Raw genomic sequence first — 18,305 nt, 5'->3', positions numbered from 1 at the left:
GATTAGGAGCCTGACAACTTGAAGACGCAGGGATTTTGTCAAGTGGCAGTGAGCTAAAGCTAGGTAACATGGGTCTAGTTATGATTTTGGATGATATCTCAGATCTAGCAGGTAGACCAAAAGTAGACTTTGGCAAAGCTTAGGTGAGAGAAAAGACATTGACATCTGTACTCTGGCTCCAGTTGGATGGATAAAAATGGTATTAGGCAAGTGCAGTTCAAGCTGGTTGAGTGATGATCGTGACGCATTGGTAGAGGATGATATGACCGAGTTTGTGAAAGGCTCCAAACATGATCACCAGTTCCTGCTTGTCTAGTTGTTACAGCCTCAAAAACGTTGCTCAGATGTGTTTCATCTCTAGGTTTAGTTTTACATATTCTGGAAACGTTTTGAATAAAGTTGCAATCTTGACTTACTTTTCTTTTGGAGGGGGTAAAAGAAAACTTGAATCAACTGGCATTTCAGGAATGTCACATTTTCGTAAAAGAATTGCTGCCAAATGTCAATCTACGTCAGCAAGTATTCGCTGAAAATGTCACAAAGCTATTTTAATGGCTGAAAGACAGTGAAATTGCAGGGTTGTATTCGGGTGAGTTTATGCCCAGAATGTGATAGGAATGTCTTTGAAAGTTTGAGAAAGCGAGCACTTTGTTGAGAAAAGTGGGAACTTGGCAGAGAAGCAGGTAAGTACATCGTGGTCAGATTTCTTCCTGACAGGCTTGTTTGTGCTATGAATTAATATGTGCAAGCTTTAAGCTTTCAAACACAAAGTAACAGTATGCAATATAAATTTTCTTTTCACTGTCAGGATAGTTTTTCTATTGATTTGTACAGGGTTGTGTAGGAACCGTAATGACGTGGAAATGACAATGGAATTGTAAGTTGATGAAAACTTAGCATGAGAGACACTTTGTGCATGTTGTTCCGTTATTAACAACATCAATCAAGAGTATTGTTTAATGCTGGACCTGTAAAATGTTTCATTTTCTTCTTGGAAAACCAATTATAAAGTCAAAACCAGAGAACAACCATGATAATGGAAATAATAGCTTTGAGGGGCAAGCTGATCTCTAAATGTCTTTTCAGCATGAAAGCTCAGATTAAAAATGAGCTACTTCCATTTTGGGTAAAAATGTCAGTGTCAGATGCAGTTGGAGAATGTGTATACTTTTTGAAAGCTTTTCTCATCAATTTGATCTGAGAAAAAATGTAATTTTTATTTTCTTGTCTCCTCTCCCAGTCTTCACAGATTAAAGCAAGCAAATTTAAACTGATACTATTGAGAGACACAGAATTTACTTGACATCTTTTTCCAGTTGAAGGTGATCACAGAACATCTATTTTTAGGTCTCACATGGAAGATTTGAATCTTTATTCTGTAAATGCTATTGAGTTACTCACATCTTGAAATCTCTCCATTGTGGCTAGGCTCCTGAAAGCTCAAATCTCTGGAAATGTTGATGCTGTCACTGGTAGATATTTGGGAATAATGCAGCAACAGTCTCAAGTCGACCTTGATCAATTTTTAATTTGGAAAATAAGTACAATTTATAATTAACAAATGGATGTGAAGGTGAACATATGCCATTAAAATAGTTGTAAATTTAGTTTTAAAGATAATTAATCCCTCAGGGTATGTTTACAAATGATTTCAATTGCCGTTTTCCAGTGCTTGCTTTGTGATAAGGCGATCATGTTGGGTTTGTCACAAATTTGTTTACAGTTACTAGCTTGTAAGTCTGTGCTGCACAATTCGGTGAATATGATTTGATTTGGTTTATTATTGTCACATTCCTAGGCACAGTGAAAAGTCTTATTTTGCGTGCAGTACAGGCAAATCATACCATACAAAGTATATATGGTAGTAGGCATGACAGGCACTGGTTTGGTGTGGAGAAGGCAAGGGGATTTTGGAGTTGAGGTTTATTCTAACCATCAATTGAGAAAGATGAATGAAGATGAAAAGAAAACTGGAATTTACAATGCCACTGAAATCAAAATGTTACCTCTTCAATTATAGCGAACCACAGTGCGAAGCAGTGCCGCTCACCTTGTGCATTGAGAACAACCTGCACTGAATGCACTGGTGGCAACTCTGAGTGTATGTGGTGCAGCAACATGAAGCAGTGTGTGGATGCAAATGCATATGTGCCTTCCTTCCCCTTTGGCCAGTGCATGGAGTGGTACACGAAGAACAGTTGTCAAGGTGAGTAAAATTCATCTCTTTCTGTCTTGTCGTTATTTACGATGCTTTACGTCCTCAGGTTTGATTTTTAATTGTGGGCAGCTTGAAACTTTTTGTTCATCCAGTGGGTTTTTAAAATCATTGATCCAATCGCACAATTTAATTGTCTTAGAAATAATAATGAAATCTTTTTGCTTGAAATTTGTTTTCATGCACACCAAAAAGTGTGAACGTATTTGTTCCTTACTTGATTTGTTTTGGTAGGTATAACGTGGAGGTACAGGATACTCTTTTGAAATTTGTAAATGCTGTAAAAACGGGAAACGTGGTAAATAATAAGGGAGATGTTAGTAAACTTTAAAATGACTTTAACATACAGCTGAACTGGGTTCACAGATGGCAAATTAAGCTTAACACAGGAAAATTTGTGGTGACCCACCTTGGTAGGAAGAATAAGGAGACAACGATACATACTATATTCTGATTTTGACGGGGTGAAAAGTGACCTAGAGATGTTTTTGCACAACGCTTTAATGGTTGTAGGGCAGATTAACTGATCAGTTGTCCTGGTTATTATCACCAGAGACATAACATGCAGTATAGAAGCTTGGATGCTAACCTGAACTTACTGCAAGCATTCGTTAAACTCTAGTTGAAATCTGATATGAATTTCTGACCACCACCCTTCAAAGGGGCATTTTAAGGCTTTGGAGAACATGTACACGAGATTTGTACAAGTTTTTGAGTTGTGGAATTGTACTTATGTGGATCAGATTTAAGAATCTGATGGTGTTTTACAGTAGGGCAAACTGGAATGTAGTTAAAAGGTGTTTAAAATGATGACAAAACTCACTAAATATGGTTTCTAATGATTGACGCATTGATAAGGTCGTAAGACAAAACAGCGAAAGTAGTCCATTCAGCGTATTGAGTCTACTCTGCCAGTCAGAGAGATCATGGGTAATTTGATACTCCTGAACTCCACATTGTTCCTTTTCCCCATCGTCTTTGATGCCCCCTGCTAATTCAAAATCTGTTTTTTCTGACCTTTGAATAAAGTAAGTGATCTGACCTCCACCCTCTGTGGTAAAGAATTCTAGATTCACTCCTTGGAGAGAGAAAATTCCTCCTCATCTCTGTTTTAAATGTGCAATCACTTCTTCTGAGATTACGCTTTCTCGTCTGAGGCTCCCTCACAAGGGGAAACAACTTCCTTCCATCTACCCTGTCAAGTCCCGTCAACTTGTCTGTTGCAACAAGATCATCTATCATTCTTCTAAACTCCAATGAATACAAGTCCAATCTACTCAAACTCTTCTCATAAAATAATTCTCCATACCTGGTATCACCCTGGTGAACCTTCTCTGGAATGTTTCTAATGCCAGCATATCTTTGTTTAGAAAAGGGGACCAAAACTGTTCTGTTTCAGATGTGGTCGGACTATTGCCTTAGGAATGCTAGTTTCAGCTAAACGTATCATTTTTATACTCCGTTCCCTTTAAAATAAAAGTTAACATTCCATTCGTCTGCTTGTTAAGTAGTAAACCTCAAGGGTAACTTTGTGGTTTTTGCACAAGGTCTCGCAAATCCTTCTGTGCTGCAGTTTTTTGCAGCCTTTCTCCACTTTTGTAACATTTGCTTCTCTTCTCCATGCTGAAGTGTGTAACCTCACGTGTTGCACATTACATTTGATCTGTCAGGTTTCTGCTTAGCTTGTCTAAACCCTTCTGTTGACTCTGTCATCCTCACCACTTGTATCCTTTCCTACTTTCATGTCATCTACAATCTTGACTTGCACATGGTCTTTATCCCTCTGTTTGCTGCCTGTTCATGTATCTGTCTAAATGCTGCTTCAGCACTGCCACCATATCTGCTACTTCCTCTGGTGTCCGATTGTCGGCACCTACTATCAACTGTGTAAGAAAACTTACCTTGCACATCTCCTATAAAGTTCCTCAGACAGCAAGAACTGCAGATGCTGGAGTCAGAGAAAACCAAGTGTGGAGCTGGAGGAACGCTTCTTCAGAAAAGGGTCCTGACCCGAAATGTCAACTTTCCCGCTCTTCTGATGCTGCCTAACCTCTTGTGTTCCTCCAGCTCTACACTTTATCTAGTAAACTTTCTCCTCCCCTTTAAACCTATAAATAAGTTTGCCTTTCTGTTTTCTAAAGTCCAGCAGATACGAGCCCAAACTGTTGAGCTTTTCCTTTCAAAGCAACCCTTTCATCCCGGCAGACAGGCAAGTGAATCTGTTCTGCACCTTGCATCTCGCCGGTGGAAACAGTTTTCCCTCATTTATTCTCCCTGAAACTCCTCAGTTTTGTAAACCAGTTGTATGTCATCTTGACCACCTTGTGTGCGCAGAGACAATCTCAGCTTTTCTGATTTCTCTGCAAAACTGAAGTATTCACCCCTAATGTTATTTTGATAAATTTCAGCAAGCACTCCAAACTTGTAAATATTCTTAATATTTCAATGTATCAGTGTTGCAGTTTTGTTGTAACAAACACGGTACTTAACAATTTTACATTCCCTTGCTCTAAAATGTTGCTCCTCAGCATTATGGGTTTCAGCTTTTTCTACTCTCAATTATCTTACAAGTAGATTGATCCACAGGCATACTGTTTATGCAGAGCAAACTAAATTAATGTTTTAGGAGATTTATTTCTCACAACATGCTTTTCGCTACCTACCTTGAAGTTTACCTTGCAAATGTCTGTTATTTTGCTCCTCTGTTTGACGTAGAATTTTAAACCACTCATTGTTACAGCTCATTACTGCTAGCTGCATGCTTAATGATTTTGTCTTCCTCTTTGCTGCTTAGTGCCTTACCTACTGGTACAAGGAAACTAACATAATGTTAAAAATCATTTGATTAGATTCCCTACAGTGTGGAAACAGGCCCTTTAGCCCAACAAGTCCACACTGCCCCTTGGAGCATCCCGCACAACGTAGAACATAGAACATTACAGCGCAGTACAGGCCCTTCGGCCCTCGATGTTGTGCTGACCTGTCGTACCGATCTCAAGCCCGTCTAACCTACACTATTCCATGTATGTCCATATGCTTATCCAATGACGACTTAAATTACCTAAAGTTGGCGAATCCTACTACCGTTGCAACCCTGAACACTATGGGTAATTTAGCATGGCCAGTCCACCTAGCCTGCACATCTTTGGACTGTGGGAGGAAAACGGAGCACCTGGAGGAAACCCACACAGACACAGGGAGAATGTGCAAACTCTGCACAGACAGTTACCCGAGGCTGGAATTGAACCCGGGTCCCTGGTGCTGTGAGGCTGCAGTGCTAACCACTGAGCCACTGTGCCGCCCCTTGTTTAACATAGGTCAAGATATGTTTTCGTGGTTGAGTCAGCCGAGAATTTGTCATTTATGCTATTTTGTGGCAAATGCTAACCTTCTATTTTCCTTTTCCTCCCATTTTCTTTAGTGGAACTTTTTCACCTCTTCACCTCCACCTTTGATCATGATTCAAAGCTTTCCTTGCATACCAGTTCGGGAACCCTCCTTGTTGTCAAGACAGAACTAGACATGGCAGTGCTTAGCTTCTACCTCTAATAGTTGCTATCACTGTGGTTTCATTACAGGTATAAGCTCCCTGAATCCTACATGATACAGATGGGTCTCAGAAGCCAAATGATGTTTGGTGATGCCCTGGCAATATGCAACTGCATGCATTTGAAGCATTTTACTCAGTTTCAACCTTCATTTCTCTGCAGTTGGCCTTAATGTAGCAGCTTTTCCTGAATGAGCACACTTAATTTCCTATCTAATTGTGTAATTTTATGCAAGTTGTAGACATGTTCCACACCACCAACGTTAGCAAAGTTCAATTTATCACAAGTAAACATAAAGCTAAAAATGCAATAAGGGAATTCTGGCAAATGTTTTTCACAATATTGGACATTTAATGCGACTTCAGAATAAGTGGCTTTGATGCTTCCCTTAATAAAAGTTTTCTTTGAAGTTTGCATTTGGAGATTCTTATTTTTAAAGAGGTTGATTTTTTTTCTTACCGTCCACTAAATTTTGTGCTCTTGTGTGAATGATTTTACTACAGAAATGGGATTCTAATATGCACGCCTGGGTGGTAATTGGATTCATGTTATACAGCATTAATAAGATACTCCAGCTCCAACTGAAGTCTGTTGTGCCACGTCCATTTATTTCACACCTGTCGCGTCACTACTTAGGGTGAGATTGTCAGAATAAATTAAGAGTAGGCAGAGATGATAAAATCATAACTCCAGATTCGTGCTCTCAGGAGCAAAGATTCGAATCCCAGTCTACCGGATTGTGAAATTTACATGGAAAAAGAAATCTGGAATATAGAGCTGGCCTAATAGTGAGCATTGTCATTAAAATCCTGTCTGGTTCACTAATGTCCTCGAGGAAAGCAAATTTTTTTTGCTCAATCATGGGTATCATTGGCTGGCCAGCATCATGGCTCATCCCTAGCTGCCCTTGAATTGAGTGCCTTGCTAGGCTATTTCAGAGGACAGTTGAAACTCAACCACATTGCTGAGTTTCTGGAGTCACATGTAGGCCAGACCAGGTGAGGATGCCAGAATTCCCGCTATCAGTAACTTAGATGGGTTTTTCTGACAATTGTCATTTGTAGATTCTTAATTCCAGATTTTTATTTTATTGAGCTCAAATTCCACTATTTGCAGGATTCAAGTCTGGGAGACCCCAGAACAGTAGCTGAATTTCTGAATTAATAGTCGAGCAATAGAACATACAGTTCCTAAATAAGACCTCACCTTCCCATAAATATGCCACACTTACTTGATCTGGCCTTCATGTGACTCCAGACTCTCAGCAAAGTGACTGCCCTCTGCATATTTAGGATTGGACAATAAATGCTGGCCTAAGCAGCAACACTGGTCTCCTGTGAATGAATTTTCGAAAACAAGGTAGTAAATGTTTTGTGCAGTGTATTCATATCCATGTGTTTGATACAGTTTTGCTTCATAGAGGACTCCTGCAGCAAGGCATTCATTCTTCCAAGAGGCTGGCCTATCAATAGTGAAAAGCCAGTGTCAAATAACTGAACTGCCTATGTTCCACATTAAGTTCAAAAGCTGTCTTATTGTCACAGGATAAACCTGGCCAGTTTGAATTTGGATAAATTTTTGTTTAACAACAGTTGAAATAGTTTTTGATTAGATGTTAAATATAGTATGAAAAAGCATAAACCATAATGTAGCTAATAATAGCCAAAATTTCTTAATTGGTATACATTCCTAGTTGGAAAGGGTGGTTTATTCATATGTTGGGTATGGGCAAGATCAGCATTTGTTGCCCATCCCCAATTCCTTGTGAACTATTTGGCTGTCTAAGCCATTTCAGGGGTAGTTGACAATCATGGTAGGTTTGGAGTTGAATTTGGCCAGGCTGAGTAAAGGCCACAAATTCTTTTCTCCAAATTGAACCAACCGGGATGTTTTAATACCAGCCGACAGTGGTTACATGGTCACTATTAGATAGCTTTTTCATTTTTGGTTTATTTTTGAAACAAATTACTAAAATACACCAATTTTCTCATTGTCAATGATGAACAGTTACCGATCTCAAGAAATCTGCAATGACGGCCTGCCATTAAATGTAATTCCCAACTGCGAAACAACGATTTGTATGCTGAGCCAGTGGAAGAGATATTAGGAAGGATAACTAAATAATTCATACGTTATATTTTAAGAATCATCTCCTTTCTTAAAGCACTTGACAACAGCCTTCTTTGATACCTACCTTCTTCAACCATCTCCTTTTAGCTAGGTGTTAATTCTTTCTTAGTTTGTTCTCAAATCCTTTCGGGCATTTTTTAGAATTTCTGAATGCTGTGTCCTCACACATATACCATGTGCTCTTGGATGAGGATTGTGTGGATTATAGCTAATGGTCAAAACAAAATGAGTATGTAATATGTCTTTTCTGTTGTTTTAGCTGAAAATTGTTCTGGTTATCGAACATGCAGTGACTGCTTGGAGCAGCCAGGATGTGGTTGGTGTACTGACCCCAGCAATACAGGCAAGGGACAGTGTATAGAAGGATCTTATCGAGGACCAGTGAAAATACCTGCAACAAATACTCCTTATGTACCAGTTTTGAATGTCAGCATGTGTCCAGCAGAAACCAAGTATAACTGGTCCTTTATCCAGTGTCCAGGTTAGTAAAACATCCTTCACACATGTAGTGATTGTAACAAGGTCAGCCAGGAGGTAGGCAGAGAAAGTGAGTTTCTTGATTGTGGCTGTTAATCTGGTCTCATCAGGGAGTCCTGGCTGACAGATAAGAACAGGAGTGTTAGGCATGCTGTATACTCTGAGAGCTGAATCAAGGTCAGGGATGCCATACATGTAAAGAAAATGTGACTTTGTGATAGATACTGGCCTGTTTGGAGTTATTTCAATAAATAACTAGCAAGTATTTCTTTACGTAAATTTTCTTTTGTATCAAATATACAAGATGCTTTGGGAGGTGAAATATTATATTGACTGGCATTTGTCATTTTGTATCTCTGGGTGTGAAACCATTTTGTTTTGTTTCCCTTAGCTTGTCAGTGTAATGGCCATTGCAAGTGTGTTAATGAAAGCATCTGTGAAAAATGTGGTGACTTAACAACTGGCAAACACTGTGAAACATGCATCTCTGGTTATTATGGAGATCCTACGAATGGAGGGAGTTGCCAATGTAAGTGTCAATGACAAGTTTTTCATTTCTGTCAATTTCCACATTTGCCAAAATGTTGACTCCTGGGGCATAGTTCCACAGGTGCGCCAGTCAGAGGGGAAGGTGCTGTAGGGCTGTTGGGAATGAAGGAAGTGTGGACCAGTGTGTCCCGGAGGGGCTGGTCCCTGTGGAAGGGAGGGGATGGGAATGTGTTTCTGGTGGTGGCATCTTGCTGGAGGTAACGGAAATGGCACCTGATCTTCTGAATGTGGTTGCTCGTGGGATGGTTGGTAAGGACAAGGGGAACCCTATCATTATTGTGGGAGGAAAGAGAAGGGGTGATGGCGGAAGTGCGGAAGGTGGGTTGAACCTGGTTGAGGGCCCTGTTGACCACAGAGCTGTGGAATCCTTGGTTTAGGAAGGAGGTGTATGTTTCACAGGCTCCCTTGCCGAAGTTGGTGTCATTTGAACGTATATGACGGAGAAAGAGGAACTCAAAGAATGGAATGGGGCCTTTACAGGAAGTGGCCGTGAGGATGTATAGGCCAGACAGCTGTGGGAGTCAGTGGGTTTGTAACGGATATTAGTGGCCATTCTATCCCGAGAAATGAAAACAGACATATCGAAGAAGTGAAGAGAGGAGTCTGAGATAGACCAGGTGAAAGTGAGGGCAGGGTGGAAATTGGAGGCAAAATTGATGAAGTTTTCCAATTCTTGACAAGAGAGGGAAACAGCACTGATGATATCATCAATGTATCGTAGAAAGAGTTGTGGGTGGGGGCTGGAAGAGGACTGGAACAGGGAATGTTCCGCATACCTCACGAAGAGACAGGCATAACTAGGGCCCATGTGGGTTCCCATGGCAATTCCTCTTCGCTGAGGAAAATGAGAAGAGTTAAAAGAGAAGGTGGTGAGGGCGGGCTCAGCCAAGCAAAGAAGGGTGGTGGTGGTGGGTGGGGATTGTTCATGTCTTTGCAGGAAGAAGCAGAGAACCTGAAGACCCTCACGGGAATAGATGTGTAAAGGGATTGCACATCCATAACACCACCTTCAGTGCCCATATGCCTCCAATTTTGGTGTCATCTTCAAACTCACGATCCGTACCTACTAAATTCACATCCACCTTCATTACATAAATGATGAAAAGCAATGGACCCAGAACCTATCCTTGTATGATCTAGATGTTTGTATGAAGGGGTCACTTTGAAGGTTAGTGGATGAAATAAAACTTAGGACAGTTGTAAACTGTGAGGAGTACATGTCGAACTTGAAAAGGACGTGAGTTGGTGGAATAGGATGGGTTGCATGTCAAGTTTGAGGTGATCCACCTCCATACAAGGATCATGGTGAGACTGTATAAAAAGGAGGTACAATTTTGAAGGGTATGTGAGAGGGATAAAGGGAACTGTAGATGCTGGAGAATCCGAGATAACAAAGTGTGGAGCTGGGTGAACAGAGCAGGCCAAGCAGCATCTTAACCCTGCTTGGCCTGCTGTGTTCATCCAGCTCCACACTTTGTTATCTTGGTATGTGAGAGGGAGAGACTGGGTATGTCTACGCAAGTGATTAAAGGTGGCAGGACAGTGAGAAAATTGATGATAAAGCATAGTGTTCTAAGCATAATAACTGAAGACATTGGATTATTCACACTGCAAAAACATCCAGTCTGGGTGATAAAAGTAACATGGGGATGTTTTTCCGAGCTGTCTGTTGTTGCCTCTTTCCACTGAAATCTCTCGTGCTAATTCTGTTCTCCCTAGCTTTTGCATGTGATTTAGGGTAATCTGTTACAGAGTCATCCTTTCAATGTCATACCTGTTCCTCTCAAAGAATATTTGGATAATATACTCCCAAAGCCAAACTGTAATGTTTTTGCTAAGGTTTTATGATGTTCCAACTTCTGTGGAATTGACTTTATTTAATATGTTGACATTGGCATAGTTTTAATCTGACCTTCACTTGATGACTAAAGTTTGGCATTTATTACAGTCTCTATCGTCCCAGAGGCACATACAGCTGCTCTCTGAGGAGAGAAATGACTGCGGGTGCTTTAACCTAAGGGCCAGGTGAGGAGAGAGGTTGAGGGAAGAGTTCTTCATGGTAACCTCAGCCATTTTGGGAAGGTAAAAGTCGTCCTAGTCCCAGAGGATTATAGAGAAATGACTGGTGGTGAGTTTAACCTGAGGGTCACCAGGTCTCTGGCGAAGGAAGAGGTAGAGAAGGTGGAACTTGCATGTTAACCTCAGCCAGCATGGGAAATGAACATGCCCTGTTGATACAACTGTATTATAAACTGGTCATCCAACCAACTGAGCTAACTGACTCCCTCTGAAGCGTCATCCCATGTTTGAAAATGATTAATCAATGGCCATTTCAATTAAATTCTTGAAACTGGAGATACTACTTTCTTCAACCAAGATATTCAGGATGATTAATAGATGATCATGCCCATCTGATTAGTGCGGTGAGGTAGCTCATTGTTATTTCATCTCTTCACATTTTGAATCAGTTCCGAATGGTCAAGAATCTCTTCTCTGAAAGGAGCATCGATGAGATGAACTGTGGTTTTCTCAAACTGGCTACCAGCCTAAAGTGGCCCACGAATCTACCCTTTACAATATTAAGTTGGTGTGAAAAATGGAACTGCTATACACTGATGCATAATGAGATTCTACGCTGAATTTAGGGTTGAGGACAAGTTCGAATGTGGTCTATTCTGGCCTCTTTCACATTGCTCAACTCTCTCTATATTCCAAATCACAGCTCAACTACTGTTGGAACTCTACTTCTGGCCCTCCTTACTTGAAAAGTCAACTATTCTGATGCACTGTTGACTGCTTTTGCTCAGTTTACTTTGAGTAAATTTTAAGCTCACTCAAAACACTCTCAGTTTTAACTCCTGGCCGGTCCTTTTGAGCTATCACCCATGTGCCTGCTGACTTAGATTTGCTGTTGGTTAAACCATTGTATTTACTTGAAAATTCTCACCCTTGTTTTCTCATCCCTTTGTGGCCTCCCCCTTACTTATCTCCTCCAGCCTACAAACCTCTGATATTTCTACATTCCTCAAATTCTGGCATCTTAGTCATTTGCAGTTATTATTTCTCCACTTGGCTGGCCTGCATTTACCAAGGCCCCAGGCTGTGGTAATCCTTCTGTAAACCTCTTTACCTCCCTACATCACTCTTCTACTTTAAAATACACATTAAGACCTATCTCCTTGCTGAAGCTTGTTCTTATCTGACCTAAGAGCTTCTCGTATGGATCACTGTTGTTCTTTAGGGTTAATGCTGCTGTGAAGTGGTAAGGGATATTTGATTACGTTAAAGGTGCTGTATACATGTAAGTTTTGCTTTGGTGCGATAGGGTTAGCAAGGTCCTAAAGGTCCTCTTGCAAATTAGCCTTTTTCCATCGCAGTTAAATGGTTGTTTCTGTACTTTTTCACTTAAGGCAGTTTTGATTCTGTTTATTATTTCCCGCAGCTTGCAAATGCAATGGACACGCAACCATCTGCAATACCAAGACGGGGAAATGTTTCTGCACGACAAAAGGAATCAAAGGCGACAAGTGTCAACTGTAAGTTACATTGAGTGCTTTTTATGTGTAGACTGCTTTTGGTGCAAGTTTATGGCTGCTGTAAAATTTCCAGATATTTCAGTTCCACCTTGTGACCATGACATTTTCAATTAATGAGCAAGCTGACACAATCAAATTGAGTGTTTGGAGAGTAATTTTAAAAACTCCTTAGAACAACAGATGCCTGTAGTATACGAGATACAGAAAATACAAGAGGGTGTTATTCAATTAATTTCTTTCTCTTATGTAAGTACTTGGTTACTTTATTTAATCTTCTCATCCCAACATTGTTTTAAACTGTGCTTTATGTTAAGACCCTATTCTGATGGAGCAATATCAGCAGAACAATCCAAGATTGAATGTAATGTCCAAAGTTGAAGATTTTTAACAAAAGTCTTTTATAGTCGGTGTAAAAGTAGTGAATTATTTCCTTAACTGTCTGCATGGATATACTGTAGAGTATATGTTATGAGGAAAGAAACTCGATGAGCATCCTCCCACATATCTGCATAATCTCTAGCATTAGTTGTTAAAAATCATTTTGTGGGATGTGGGTGTCACTGGCTGGCCTAGTTCCCTTTGAGAAGATGGTGGTAAGCTGTCTTCTTGAACTGCTGCAGTCTACCTGCTGTGAGTTGACCGACAGTGCCATGAGGGAGGGAATTCCAGGATATTGAGCCGGCAACAGTGAAGTAACAACGATTATATTTCCAAGTCAGGATGGTGAGTGGCAGGGATGGGAACTTGACTGTGGCGGTGTTCTCATATATTTGCTGCCCTTGACTTTCTAGATGGAAGTGGTCGTGGGTTTGGAAGGTACTGTCTGAGGAGCTTTGGTGAATTTCTGCAGTACATACTGCTGCTACTGAGCGTCGGTGGTGGAAGGAGTGAATGTTTGTAGATGTAGTGCCAGTCAAGGTAGCTGCTTTGTTCTGGATGCCGTCAAGCTTCTTGAGTGTTGTGGGGGCTGTACTTATTCCAGGCAAATGGGAAGTATCACTTCACACTCCTGACTTGTGCTTTTGAGCAGTTAAGAAATGAGTTGTTTGCTACAGTATTCCTTGTCTCTGACCTACTCTTGTAACCACTGTGTTTATGTAGTGAGTCCAGTTGAGCTGCTGATCAGTGATCACTCTTAGGGTGTTGATTCTGGGGGATTTAGAGATGGTAATACTAATGAATGTCAAGGGGCGGCGGTTAGATTGTCTTGTATTTGTGATGGTCATAGCCTGGCATTTGTGTGGCGTGAAAGTTCCATGCCACTTGTCAGCTCAAACCTGGATATTGTCCAGATCACGTTGCATTTGGACGCAGTCACAAATGGTGCTGAACATTGTACAACCATCACCAAGCATCCAAGCTTCTGACATGATGGAGAGAAGGTCATTGATGCAGCAGCTGAAGATGGTTGGGCCAAGGATACTATCCTAAGGAACTCCTGCAGAGATGCCCTGGAGATGAGATGGCTGGACTCCAACAACCATGACCGTCTTCCTGTGTGTCAGGTATGACTCAAACCACTGGAGCGTTTGCCCCCTGATACCCATCGATTCTAGTTTTGTTTGGCTGCTTGATGCCACTCTTGGCCAAATGCAGTCTGGATGTTAAGGTCTGTCACTGTCACTTCATGTGTGGAATTCAGCTCTTTTGTCCATATTTGAACCAAGTCTGTAATGAGATCAGGAGCTGAATGGCCCTGGCGGAACCCAAACTGGTCATCGCCGAGCAGGTGCTGCTTGATAGCACTAATGATGACATCTTCCATCACTTTTCTGATTGAGAGTAGGCTGATGGATAATTGGCCGGGTTGGATTTGTCCTGCTTTTTATGAACAGGACATTTGGGCAATTTTCCACATTGTTGGGGAGATACCAGTGTTGTAACTGTATGGGAAGAGCTTGGCTCGGGCAGTGTGTTCTGGAGGACAGGTCTTCAGTACTATTGCCGGAATGTTGTCAGAGCCCGTAGCCTTTGCAGTATCCAGTGTGTCTCCAATCGTTTCTTGATATCACGTGGAGTGAATGGCATTGGCTGAAGACTGGTATCTGTAATGCTGGGGACCTCAAGATGAAGCTGAGATGCGTCATCCATTTGGCCATTGTGTCTGAAGATTGCTGTGAATGCTTCAGTCTAATTTGGCTCTGATGTGCTGAGCACTTCCATCAAGGATGGGGGTATTTGTGGAGCCTCGTACTGCAGTGAGCTGTTTTATCGTCCATCAACATTTCGACTGAATGAGCCAGGATTGCAGAGCTTGGATCTGATTCCAGCTATGCCTGCTTCTATCAGTTATATCGAACAGCCCTCTTCAGTACGTACATTGGTACTGTTCCCCATTTCTTCTGTTGCTCCGTCAATTGCTGCATCCTGCACCCAGGCTGAACTGGAGCAGTTCATCAAGTTCTCCAGTAAATCCATCCTGCCCTCAAGTTCACTTGGTCTAACACCCCTCCCCCTTTCTTGACCCCTCCATTTCAATTTCTGGTGACAGTTTATACACCAACATAACTACCTCGATCACATCACCTCACACCCTGTATCCTGCGTAAACTCCATCCCGTTTTCTCAATTCCGCTGTCTCTGTCGTGTTTGCTGTGATGAGATGTTCCATTCCCAAGCATTCCAGATGTCACCTGAGTTCAAACAATGTTCTTTTCCCCTGTCCTGTCGTCCAGACAGCCCTTCGCCGCACCTTCTCTCCACCCCAAACCCCTTATCCTTACTTTCCACCCCACCAGCCTCCGCATCCAACGAATCATCCTCAAATGCTTCTGCCAACTCCACTCCCCACCCCTCTCTGCCTTCCACAAGGGCTATTCCCTTTGCCACTCCTTAATTCATGTTACATTCTCCACCAACCGCTCCACCCCCACCGTACTTCCCCCGTAACCATGAAAGCTGCACCACCTGCCCACACACCAACCCCCCTTGCCTCCATTCAGGGCCCTAAATAGTCCTTCCAGCTGAGGGGATTTTACCTGCTTCTCCAAACTGGTGTCCTCCATCTGACACCCCTGACGTGGTCTTCTCTACATCGGTAAGACCAAACATAGACTAGGTGACCATTTTGCGACGCATCTTTGCCAGGCCCATAATGGCCAGCCTAACCTCCCAGTCACTGCCCATTGCACCACCCATCTTCCGTCTCCTCCCCACCCCACCACCATCACCAAAAAAAACTCCTCCTCTGACATGTCCATTCTCGATGACCTCAAGTATCACAGTGGATGAGATTGCAAATTTCAGGAGCAACACTGCATATTCTGCCTGGGCACCCTATATCCCGGAGGACTTAACATGGAGTTCGTCTAATTTCAAATAACCTTCCCACCCATCCCCTGGCTCCCTTTCCAACCCCACCTACTCCCTTCCATTCTACCTGCTGACCCTCCCTCCCAGCTACCAACTGGATTCGTGCCTCCCATCGACCTTCCAGGTCGTACCTCCTACTAGTGTTGACTTATCACCACCATTCTGTTACTCTCCCCTCCCTTTCATCTGCAGCTCCTCCTTACCCCACATCCTGAAGAACAGTAATACCTGAAACGTTGACTTTTCTTTTCCTCTGGATGCTACTTGGCTTGCTGTGTTCTTCCAGCCTCCTGTTTGTCGACCTTAGATCTGATCTGTTGGTTGTGGAATGGCTAAGTTTTGTCACTTGCTGCTTGTGCTTTTTGGCATGCATTCGGTCTTGTTTGGTGACCTGACCAGGTTGATACTTTGTCTTCGGGTATGCCTGGTATGACTGGCACATCTTTCTGCTCTCCCAATTGAACCAGGGTTGATCCCTTGGCCTGATGCCAAGTGTTGAGTGGGGGGGGGGGGGGTGTGGGGTGTGTGTATGTCGAGCCATGAGGTTACAGATTGTGCTAGAGTACAATTCTGCTGTTGATGGCCCACAGCATCTCATGGATGCTTAATCTTCAGTTGTGACATCTGCTCCAAGCCTGTCCCTTTTAGCACGGTGATAGTGCCACACAACACAATGCAGGTTATTTTCAAAGTGAAGGTGGAACTTCTTTTAAATTAAATTCAAATTCCATCATCTGCCATGGTGGGATTCGAACCTGTGTCCCCAGAACCTTACCCGGGTCACTGGTTTAGTCATCTAATAGTACCAAGAAGCCATCACCTTCCCTCTTAATATTTTAACTTTGCCTTCGCTTATCTGCTGCTGTGAAACCCTTATCCATTTCTCTGCTGGAATTGCTCAGGAAATTGATACAACCATGCTCAATTCCTCTGCATCTACAGCTGTTTGAAAAGGCACCTTAAAGCTGCAGGCAAGGCAAATGCAGTGTTAGCATTGATTTCGAGAGGGCTAGAATGCAAGAGCATGGATTTACTGCTGAGGCTGAATAAGCCTCTGGTCAGACTGGAATTGGAATGTTGTCAGTGGTTTTGGGCCCTATATCTAAGGAAAATTGTGTTGGTCTTCTAGGGGGTCCAGAGGAGGGTTACAAAAATTCTCCTTAGGATGAAAGGCCTTGTCATATGAGAAGCAGTTGAGGACTCTGGATCTGCATTTGGAGTTTAGAAAGATATGGAGAGGGGTCTGATTGGAACTTGGGGAGCACGGGGAGACTTGGATAGAGGGGACGTGAAAAAGATGTTTCCTCCAGTAGAGGGACTAGAATCCAAGAACACATGCAGAGTGAAGGATGACCCTTCAGAAGTGAGATGAGGAATTATTTTCAGCCAGAGGCTGGTGGTTCTGTGGAAGTCGTTGCCACAAAAAGTTGTGACAGCCAAATCACTACTAAAGACAGAATAAATGAGTTCCTGATTAATAAGGGGATCAAGGGTTATGGGGAGAAGGCAAGAGAATTGGTTGAGAAACATTATCAACCGAGATCGAATGATGGAGCAGACATGTAAATCTGCTTCTATCACTTTTGGGTTCCCACTCTCATTAACTTGATCATTATGATGATTAAAAGCTTTCTGTAAATCTTCAGTTATTAATTATTGAACTGAACCCTAGAGTCACAAATTGCACTGCAACTTTGACAACCCGTCCCACCTAGCTGATCTGACCTGACACACAAGTGATGGATCACACTTCCCCTGACCTCCCTAAGGACTCATTGATTTACTTGGTACTTAGGTTGTCCGATGGGTGAGTAGCTATCAGTCAGCCTATGCCCCTCACCAGTGTGGCACCGTACCCCAATGTCACCTGACGTCTTTCTCTCTTCCCCATCCAACCCCCCACCCATGCACACTGCGCCCACCCACCCCCCCCCCCCCCCACCCCCACCCATCCACCTACCCAACACCCTACGTCCTCACCAACTGCCACTTCTTCCATTTCACTTTTATCTTTCTTCTGTCATTGTCAAAGAAGCTTTGAGGTCTTCAACCTCTGAAGTGTGCAAGTAATTGTTTAAAAGGAAAAGCACATGTTTTGACCTGTAGCTCTACTCTTGCACTGAGTGGATTTCTCCCTGGTTTCCACCATGGGGTGCTTTTGTGAAAGACCATACTTGGAATCTTGGATGGAGAAATCACTAATAGTCATACGGCTAATTGTAATGAGGATTATAATTTGTGAACTTTAAATTCTAATCAGATTCAGAATATCAATTTTAATTGTACAACAAGCTGATCCCTGGAATAGAGTGTGAGACTGGATGAACACAGCAGGCCAAGCAGCATCTCAGGAGCACAAAAGCTGACGTTTCGGGCCTGGACCCTTCATCAGAGGGGTCTAGGCCCGAAACGTCAGCTTTTGTGCTCCTGAGATGCTGCTTGGCCTGCTGTGTTCATCCAGCCTCACATTTTATTATCTTGGAATTCTCCAGCATCTGCAGTTCCCATTATCCCTGGAATAGAGTGATTGTGTTATGA

General features: G+C 42.4%; 1 protein-coding gene across 3 annotated transcripts in view; it reads left to right on the top strand.

The window, feature by feature from the left end:
• Window positions 1-18,305, top strand: part of atrn (attractin) — a 361,852-nt gene that overhangs the window by 149,070 nt on the left and 194,477 nt on the right. For all 3 annotated transcript variants that reach the window (XM_059650378.1, XM_059650382.1, XM_059650379.1), the window contains exons 17-20: window positions 2,021-2,206; window positions 8,153-8,374; window positions 8,762-8,899; window positions 12,362-12,455. In XM_059650378.1, the coding sequence (XP_059506361.1) occupies window positions 2,021-2,206; window positions 8,153-8,374; window positions 8,762-8,899; window positions 12,362-12,455 (640 nt within the window). The remainder of the gene's footprint in view (window positions 1-2,020; window positions 2,207-8,152; window positions 8,375-8,761; window positions 8,900-12,361; window positions 12,456-18,305) is intronic.

Source organism: Stegostoma tigrinum, chromosome 1, assembly GCF_030684315.1.
Source record: "Stegostoma tigrinum isolate sSteTig4 chromosome 1, sSteTig4.hap1, whole genome shotgun sequence".
Classification (NCBI taxonomy): Eukaryota; Metazoa; Chordata; class Chondrichthyes; order Orectolobiformes; family Stegostomatidae; genus Stegostoma; species Stegostoma tigrinum.
This window is presented reverse-complemented; position numbering and strand designations above follow the sequence as displayed.